At 44.8% G+C, this 10,259-nt stretch overlaps 1 protein-coding gene across 3 annotated transcripts in view; it reads right to left on the reverse strand.

Moving 5' to 3' along the window:
- MCPH1 (microcephalin 1) overlaps positions 1-9,531 on the reverse strand; it is a 321,427-nt gene extending 311,896 nt beyond the window's left edge. For all 3 annotated transcript variants that reach the window (XM_075598207.1, XM_075598208.1, XM_075598209.1), the window contains exons 1-3: positions 9,398-9,531; positions 5,650-5,741; positions 3,391-3,509 (exon numbers count right to left, since the gene is read on the reverse strand). In XM_075598207.1, the coding sequence (XP_075454322.1) occupies positions 3,391-3,509; positions 5,650-5,741; positions 9,398-9,443 (257 nt within the window). In that variant the 5' untranslated portion in view covers positions 9,444-9,531. The remainder of the gene's footprint in view (positions 1-3,390; positions 3,510-5,649; positions 5,742-9,397) is intronic.
- Between the last annotated feature and the right edge of the window lie 728 nt (positions 9,532-10,259).

Below are 10,259 nucleotides of genomic sequence, written 5' to 3' on the forward strand. Positions count from 1 at the left end.
CACCCGTTCGCAAGTCCTAACACTAAATAGGGGGTTGGTGGCTCCTCCTTCCCAGGTTTTAAGCCCGCCCCTCCCCACTTCCCAAGTTAGTAGGTCCTTTCATTCTGCTGGATATAGATCCAATGTGGTCTTTCTCCCTCCTAATAGAGGTAAATGAGAATTTTAATCCTAATAGAGGTATATTAGTATTTTATCTGGTAGTGTTAGGACTTGCGAACAGGGTCTGCCTTGTCGTGGCTCGCAAGCTTATAATGCTTTGGCCAAAGGGTTAAACTAAATGACCCTTTTTAAAGAGAATATATAAGTATTTTACTGTGTATTTCTGTCATGTTGGATGTAGCATTGGGCTTCTCTGTCGTCTGTTGTATACATATGCCACGCTAAATAGCACTCCATTTTGACACACACACACACACACACACACACACACACACACACACATCTATTGTGGGGGCTCAGGGGTTCCCAAAAATAGTTTGCTATGGTTTTGTGTTCTGATGTTCACACATCGCGGGGGGGGGAGGGGAAAGCGAATATCAGATGAAAAGGGGGTTCGGTGTAAAAAAATGTGCTCACCCCTGTCCTAGAACATGGATCGCTAGGCACATAGGAAGACACTTTTCAGATTTTAAGGCCCGCTGTGTAACTCCGGAGCTTTCCATAGGCCAGGATATTGTTCTGGGTGCCTTGTCTTTCCTCAGGAGACCAAGTTCTCTGCCAACTGCTGCACCCAGGTAGCCTCCCAGTCCCTATATGCATTGGTCGCTGGCTGTGTAAGCCATAGGAGTCGGTGGTTCATATGAAGCCCAAAGGAAACAAATGACCAAAGGGATCAATAAAAGGTCTTTGGGTCTGCCAGCAAAAACTGTGTACGATCTGTATATACAGCAAGTCTCTTTTTTTAGAGAATATTTCAGGGAAAGAAAAGATCAGTCCAAATCAGCCTACTCACCCACCCAAAGCGGATTACCGTGATTCAGTTCATAGCCTTTCCCAGATGGTAATAGTTTTACTTAAATTTGTCACTTGCTCTGTATGGGGTTCTCCTGGTAGTTTACTTGGCGGAATTACTGGTCCCAGCCTGCGACTACGTGTTGGGTTGGTAATGCGAGGTATGCAAACTCTCCAGTCAAAAAGGGCAACGAAGTCCTACATGCTCTAATACTTCCAACCTGGTGTTTTTTTTTATTGGACCTTTGGCAAAGGCCTCATTTATTGTGTTGACGCGCATGCGTGCGACGCCAAAACAAATGAATGTTTTCCATTTAACACGTTGAAGCGTGCGATTTTTGAACAGACTTTGGAAATTGTTCTTGCCTTGTGACGGTCACGTTCAGCCAATCAGGGCAAACCGCCCACGTGACGACACGGCCACGCCTCTGTCGCCAATAGTGCAGGTTTTGCGTGCAATGCGCCAGTGATGTCAGCAGTTGTGCACGCACTGACGCCGCAACTATAAACGAGGCCTAAGAGCGGTGTGCAGAAGCGCAGAGATGATGAGAAGCCATCTTGTGGAGCAGTTTCTCAGAAGTCCACAATTTACATGGTTATTTATGTCACAAATTCAGCAACAAATTGGTCTTTAAGAGACATTTATATGGAGGCCCACTTTACTGGCTTCGGCGAGTTCTCTAAAGTGATGTTCAACAAATCTATCAACTCTGCAAAGATCAAAATACAATGAAATAGTACTAGAAGTTGAAGACCACGTCTAAACTTGGCTAGCGAGTAACAACCTTTTGAATGAAAATCAATTGGAGAATGAAGCACATTTGCAACAAACAAGAATTAAATAGAAAGACAATCTTTTAAGGCAACCTTCCACTTTGGTCAAGAGGAAAGTTGTCGACCAAAGTATTCTGACTGTGCTCACATATTGGATGTGAAACTTGCACCCGAAGAGACAAGAAAAGGAAAGAATGGTTTCTTTAAAAAAGAAAAAAAAAAGTCGGTTACATCAAACAGGCAAACAAATGGAGATGGCAGTAGCCTGAACATATCGCAAGAAAAAAAAAAGGCTATCGTTGCACAAAGATGGTACTCAAATGGATAAGCGAAATTAAAATACCAAGACGACAAAACGTAAGACGGAAGGATGAAACCAGAAAATGTCTTGGAGCCGCATGGAGAAGAGGCTTGTAACCGCAATATCTGCAAGATTATTTGGGAGGCCTTTCTTTTTTTTTAAATATTTTTTTTGCATAAATCTCTTACATTTTTTTTTTCTTCAATATAACAAAAGGTACCCGTTTTTTAGTTGGCTACACAGTGTTTTATTTATACTTTTGTGGTGTTAAAATAGAACATGGCTGTCTATTTAAGGCAAAAAACAAGCAACACTTTCTCCGTAGAAATAAAATAGAATTGAGACTGAACGGTCTGTGTAAATATTTCAAACAGGCAGTTCAAACATATATATAAAAAAAAAAAAAATGCTGCTTCAGACATGTAACTAGTGACACCTAGTGTTAAATGAAATAAACAATGGAAATGCACACTTTCTATGAAAACTAAACATGTACACAAAGGCAAGTTCTTTGCAGAAGTGTGCTATATTCTATTTGATTTAACGCAGCGAGGAGTGTGTAACATGTTTCCTACGTTTGCACCTAAAAGGAATCATTTACGTATTACAGATAAAGATTATCATCGTAAGTGGCAAATGCTCCCTGCCAAAGCAGAAATAGTCATATTTAGAGTAATCCAACGCCAGAACTGTCCACATTAGCCGTTTATTTCTCTTGGAGTAGTTTTTAAAAGTTTCCTTCTTTGTACGACTATCGGAGTTACTGTAACTACAATAAAGATATATTCATTTCAGAAATGTGACAATTAAACCTTTCTCAAGTTTCATTAGTATTCACACTTTTGTTCAATATTTAATTGTTAAATGCTGACACTTCGAATACTGAAGTATAGCAGGGCCCCGGGAATACGGCGGGTTCCGTTCCAGGGGCCTGCCGTATAATGAAAATCGCCGGAAAGCGGATCCGGCGATTTTCAGTGATTTTGCATGCACAGAATGGCGTTTTCGCCGTTCTGCGCATGTGCGGCCTATGGTCTGCGTGCGCAAACTACGGTATGCGCGTGCAGACAACGGTCTGCGCATGCGCGCCGGGCTCACCCACCTGTTCTGCGCATGCGCGATTCGGAATCAAAGATGGCGGGCCACCTTCTCGGTGTCGCCGTATCAGCGGTTCGCCGAAAAGCGGGGCCCTGCTGTATACAATTATACGATTAAAAGTATAATCAATGGCCCTGTACCATTAGTTAAGTGTCCATAATAGGCCTGAATGAGCTCCAGATCTAATAAGTCATTCTGATGTTTGCATAAGATGTACACTAAAGTGTAGCTATTTTACATATTAGTGATGGAGGTACAGTACTCACTTTTCCACCCACAGGATGGACACCAGTTTTACGCCAGTCTTGACCGCTTTGTCCCATGTGACCTGGTGCCCATCTTTAAAAACCACATGAGTAACCTGTTTATTGAAGGTTTTTGAAATCTGTTAAAACATAAAAACACAAAATAAGAAAATAGTATTTGCTAGAAAAAGACATTCAAATGCTGTAGTTAAGGTCTTCCCTCAATATAATCCTTCATGGCAATATAAAAGCACATAGCGGTTTCATTTTCCCAGCCTGCCGTAACACAGACTTTTGATGTTGTGGCAATACAGTTTCAGTCAGCATTAGTGACATTTTTATTTTACCGCTATAGAGTTTCATGCTAGTAATAAAAATACTACAAGCACAATCACCCCTCACCCACCCTATTTTTCTTATTTCTACATGTAAAGCATGTTTTACATTCTTACTTAAACTGGCAATCGTTTGGTGCTCCTGTTATAAATCGATCAAAATCCTGGATTGTGTGCCCAACAATGACTGCTTCACCAAGTGTTTCTCAGCAGCCAACATGTATCCTTATATTACCACGGTAACATTATTTATTGTTACAGTTTACAGCTCAAACTGCTGGGAACATTGGCAACAAATCATCACAAACAGGAAAGTGTTGCAAAGATCTTGCACTACTTGGGAGGTGTGCTATAGAAAGCAAAAGATTCTTAGTATATTAAAACTCATTAACAATGGCATTAAGAGTTGAATAAAAAATAAATAAAGCGCAAAATAAATAAAGCAGAAAAAAAAGGTCACTTATCCAATAAAACACAGAACTGATTTTGTTTTAAACCCATAAGATTTCATGTTTTGCTGCTTTAAAATAAACAAACCAATGGATCTTTAACAATATACACATCTTCAAAATGTCCAAAGCAAAATGAGCAAGGATTTTTTTTATGATTCCCTGGGTCAGAATAACGGTGACCACCCACTCACTGTTCATCCCTTAAAAAAAAAAAAAAAGAAGAAAAAAAAAAAAAAAAAAGAAACTGGAAGTTTAAATAAATCAATACAATCCAATTTCTGCAGAATGTGTGTTACAAGAGACCAGGACTAACACACTAGGGATCAACTCACCAGGCAGAACTGTAGTTAATAAAAAAGTGAATTTAATGGAAAAAGATAACCACAACTGTCACAGACATAAAACATACACTCCCAACTGGGGTAACTGGGGAACACCCTGCAGGCATAGTCACACAGACCTCTGTGAAGAGATTTTTCCTGTTTTGCTCCCACACAGTGTTCAGCAGACACTACTATCAGAGACCCCAACTGACACCAAGAATCCAGAACTCCTTCTAGACCTAACAGGGGCCTCCCTCCCTCCCTTTATACTAGTGTTGTACCAGGTCCTTTATTTTCCTAAAACCAGGTAACGGGTACCCGGGCAAAATTAATCATTTTACCCAGACAGATACCCATTTATCCACACAGCACTTACCTACAGATGAGGAAGACCGTTGCGGAGGGTGAGGAAGGCCGCGGCGACATCTGGGAGCAGCAGCAGACGTCCTGGTGGCGGTGGAAGCAGCCAAAGTCCTTGTTCAGCCGGCAGGAGCAGCATGAACAGAGCAAACAGCTGATGCCTATGGGAGCCGGGGAACCATGTGACTGGAGCAGGAGCATTCCTATTGGACAGCCGGGGAGGAGTCGGCTGCACAATAGGACCGCTCCTGCTGTGGTCACATGGTTCCCCGGCTCCCACAGGCATCAGCCGTTTGCTCTGTTCCTGTTGCTCCCGCCGGCTGAAAAATTACTTCGGCTGCTGCCACCGCCAAGAGGACGCCTGATACTGCTGCTCCCAGATCTTCCTCGCCGGTCTTCATCACCTTCCGTCGCCGGCTGCAGGTAAGTGCTGAACTATTTTCAGCTGCCCTGAAATTACCCGGCACCAGTCCCCTGCTGCCGGGTCCAGGTAATTTCCAGGTAGCTGAAAAAGCGCCAGGTACTGGGTAATTTCCTGGTACCCGGTACATCACTACTTTATACCACATGCTGACATTATGTTTGCATTAAGGGAGGGTTAATGCCAGGTGCCTTCAATATGACCCAGCCCCAGATTGGTGGGTTAACTGCAACATACATTTAGTTACATAAAAACGGTTACATTGTAAGGTCACATGAAACTTTGCAACATTCCCTCCTGAACAGTCAACCTACATACATACCTCAAATGCTCACCATAACTTACATAATGTGTGGATGAACTAGATTAATTTCTTTCCCATTACTTACCTTCGCGCCCAACTCAAGCAGTTGCTGTGTAAAGGTTTTTGTATAATTTTCAGTTCTGTTGGATGACCATACTTCCACATAAGCAACAACATCTGAAAAAAGGCAAACATGTACCTACAGTATTTATAAATGTCAATTTATTGGTTTAACAATTCTTTATGGAGACTTTACTTTTGCAAATCAGTTTCACATTTCATCCCACTGTGCATTGCTAGCTGGCGTTTTCACACTGTAACCTACAATCTTCTATGATTATTACTAGGAGGCACTTCACAATTCCGTCTTACAGCATTAGGATTCCTGTGGTGCAGCTTATACAAGTAATGTACACAAGGTACGGTATTAAGCAAGAAACAATACAGGAACTTCAAGAAGTCAAAAAATAATGTGCATTAGTTTAGAATCCACATCCTGATGAATGTCTAAAGACAAAAATGATTGATGGATACAGTAAGTAAAACAATTTTTTGCAGTTAAGTTTTCATTTGTTTCTTCAATATCAACACCTCAGACCCCTCTGGCAATGTGTCATATTTCGTGTGTGTATAGAAATCACAGTATAGGTTTGTGTATATGTTAAAAAGCCTGGTAGATGTAATTTGTGGCTAAAGAACAATCAATCTGAAATGTCATGCCCAGCCTTAAAGTATCAGCACTGAGCTCTATTCCAGGGGTACACAATCTTTTTCCCCTGGAAGCCCTTACCGACTCTCTCCTCGCTCCTTACCTTGGCTCCGGTGTTCTGACATCACGTGACACCGCGTTGCCATGGAGACCCGTCTCCAGAAGCCGTCTGAACCAAGGTAAGGGACCTTACAGAGGCCTTTGTGGCTCCTCCAGCATTTATTTAAATGCCTTTCAGAAGAGCACGGGGCCTCTGTAAGTGCTGTGCCCCCTGCAATTGCACACCCCTGCTCTATTCCATTAAACAGCTGTATACATAAATATAAAAATATAAGACAGAGCAGACACCTGCCACAGTTATGGAAATAATCACAAAAAGATCACATAGGTTATCATCCACATTTGTGTTTGTTACACGGTGAAATTATATATTTTGTTTTAAATGAAGAATTAATAAATATTATAGGCTAAAAGCTGTAAAATTCTGGGTATTATTAAAATCCCTGCTCTCTGATTGGTCAAAATTCCGGGCATTATTCATTCAGTAATGTCTGGAATTTTGGGCAGTTTCAATGTGTTTATTTCCAGCCAATCAGCTTTTCCTTTTGTCAGAACAGCTCTCATACAGGGCAGGGGATTGGCCAGGAAGAAGCAGCACGCAGTGACTCCTCCCCCTCCCTCCGTGAACACAGCTTCATTTTGAGTTGATGAGGGAGAGTGTTTGCGTAGATGCAAAGTAAGTGGCTGTCTGCAGTTTGTTTTTAGCTGCAGTTTCTGTCCATTAAGGACTCGTTCATGGTGGCAGACACAAGAGGTGGAGGGTGCGCTTCCGTCTGCTGGGCGATGTGTGCACATCATCCCCAGCAGATCTCTGCTAGCGTTGAGTAGGCGGGTCTACAGACCTCAGCATAGGGATGGGTGTTGCTCTGTTCAAATCATTTTCAAGAATGATTTTATTGGCTAACAAAGTACCAGTGACGCTGCTGCAGCTTGAAAAAATAACTTGAGTTGTTTATGCAAACTGTAGCAAGCGTCAACTCCGTACTCCGGCGAGGGTAGCTTCTACTCTGACAACTGATATTGACTTGAAATACTTTGTTTCGAATGTGCGCGCGCATGTCACGAAGCAGGCACCCTGAACGAGGCCTTAGGCCTCGTTCAGGGTGCCAGAGGCAGGAGTTGGAAGGCGGGCATTAGGGAGGACGGCAGTCTGCTGGGCGATGTGTGTTCATCCTCCCAGCAGACTTTTTCAGGAATTGAGGAGGCGGGGAGGGGGTGGGGCTACAGACCTGAGGTTAGGGATCCAAGTTGCAGTCTTGAAATCATTCTCAAGAATGATTTCATTGGCTGCCGAGGTCCCAGTGACGCTGCTGCAGCTTCAAAAAACGAATTTTTTGTTTATTGAAACTGTAGCCAGCGTCAACTCCGTACTTCGGAGACAGGGCAGCTGCTACCCTGACAACCAGTATTCAATTTGAATACACTGTGTCCCACGGCAGCACGCCCTCCCTCCGAAGCCTGCACCCTGAACGATGCCTTAGGCCTTGCCCCCGCTGCCTGCTACAGCGTCCGCCGCGCTCACGAGAGCCCTCCCCGCAATGGCGCGGGGCCCGCTGCGAGGAGGGGCAGTAGCGCTCGCGCGAGAGCTACTTCTGCTCTCAATAGAATTGAGAGCAAAAACTCGCGTCGAGCGGCTAGGCACGCCCCCCGGCGCTTCAGCCAATGAGGGCGAACCTGCCGGGTGACGTCATGGCCGCGCCCTCGTCACTCCTCCGCCACGCCCCCCCCCCCCCCCCCGGTCTCTGCTCCTGCAGTGAGCTGCAGACCGGGGAATCGCCGGAACGTGCAGCCAAAAGCGCGGGCGCGCATTAGAGCGCCGTGACCGGGGCCTTAGCCTTAGGCTGAGTCCATACAGACCTCAGCCGTGCAGAGGCTGAGGCGCTTTCCCTGGCCTTAGTTCACGCGCCGTACGGGGGGCGTGCCAGTGACGTCACGGCGCTGGTTCGCCCTCATTGGGCGTTCCGCTCACGTGAGTGGCCCAACGCTCCCGTGAGTGCTCAAACGAAAAAATTGTCGGCAACGCTTCCGCACACCTGCGGACGCGTGCGCGAGGGAGAGACGACCCCGCCCCCAGCTGTGCACAAGCAGGGGAAGGAGAGATGCCACAACGCTATCCCAGCGTGGAAGGACAACTTATCAGTAAAACAGCGACGTTTTGGTGACTGTGAAAGACCCTGTCCCTGCTACAAAAGGAATCCAGGCTACTTATGCTGGAAAGCTCTATTCAAAATGCACAAAAATACCGGGCGTTTGTGAGTGTTCATTTGTTTTTATACCAGCCCATGTTTAGTAAATGTTATTATGCCATGTCATCGGTGGAATATTGAAGATTATCCTCAAATTCCAATTTGGTAATCAATCTAAAAAAACAGCCTTATCTCCAACTGCTGCCATTTGGATAAACATCTGAGGAAGTTCCCTATAAAGTTATCACATCAGGTGTGTGCTATCCGTAATCTATGCCTCAGTTGGAGACTGCGCTGACATTATCAGCCTCTGAGTAAGTAGACCGCACTGGTCTTACCATTTGATCAGTGTTTATTAATGCACTGTTATCGCCTTGTATTTCTCTTATGCTTAGAAATCTTGCTTGAACTTGTGCGCTGAAGGACATTTTCCTTTATACAAACACACACACACATGACTTTAAACCCCAGTATTAGCATCTTGATAATCTGACTATTGTCTCAAAATATACACTCATGGCCATCATGGCCCACAGCAGATTGTCAGCAGTTCCGGGTCACACTCTTCCCCCTCCTCAGTGCAGTTACAACCCCACGCCTCAGCGCCCTCAAAGAGGGATATGTGACCCTGCAATGAACGCCCAGTCTTCTGGCATTATCCCTGCATTTGTGTACATGTTCATGTACTCATTTTATTAAAACAAATCCAAGGTCTATACACATGTTCTGTTGCCACCGTGTACATATTGCCAGCCCCTAGAGCTGCTGTATATCCTGCACTGCCTGCTGCGCCCTGTCCCCGGTGTCTGTGAGCGGGGAAGGATTCTCCCTCACTTTGGGGGGTGTAAGTGAAATGATGTTGGCCGTTATCACGTCACCTGTCAGGACGCCGCCACGGAGGGGTGATGGTGATGCCACGTCCATGATCCCACGCAATGCTCGCGCCGGACCTCGCCCTCCTGCACACTCCCGTACATGAGACACCGCGCGCCACGAGTTCAAACCTGGCTTCCGCCAGAAGAGGGACGCGTCATCACGCAACACGTTGGCCGCCTTGACGGCGGATGGTAGCGTGGGTTGGTTGCCATGGATACTGCCAGTCAGATCTTAGCAGCATGTGTCTATAGTCAGCCGCACCTGTGAAACACTCATTCACGCTTCACACTCACACATTGGGATAGAGAAGTGTATCACATATAGCTGAAGAATAAACCTGCCAAATAACTGAAGGCGCAGAGGTATACTTTCTAAAGATTTAATTCTGAGTTAAAAAAAAAAAAAAAAACACATTTGAATAGAAATGTATTTTTTCTTTATCAGTGAGACAGTTATGTTAAAAATCAGTAAGATGTACACAAGATCAGTGGGAGTTGATATATTTGCAGGTCCTCTCCTAGTTTTCTATTCTCACTCTGGCCTGTCAGGCACTTTAGTATCAGAACAAGAAAAACTTGCTTAGGTCATCCCACGGAGACCCTCAGCGGGAGTTCACCCCACGCAGAGGCAGACGCCTTCGCAGACTGACTACGTTATTGATTCAGACGGATCCTAGTTGTTATTTGGCAGTACCCGGGTACTGGAGTGCCCGAGCAGGTACCACACCTAAGTGCACCAACGGTCCACGGGGTAGTGCTACTCCCTACACTTTGGGTGGGATTGACGTTGGGGGAAAAGGACACCAGGGATATTGATGCCAAGCACCCTATGTACACCTGATGTATTATATTGTGTGTGATATAT

Source organism: Ascaphus truei, chromosome 4 (genome assembly GCF_040206685.1).
Source record: "Ascaphus truei isolate aAscTru1 chromosome 4, aAscTru1.hap1, whole genome shotgun sequence".
NCBI lineage: Eukaryota > Metazoa > Chordata > Amphibia > Anura > Ascaphidae > Ascaphus > Ascaphus truei.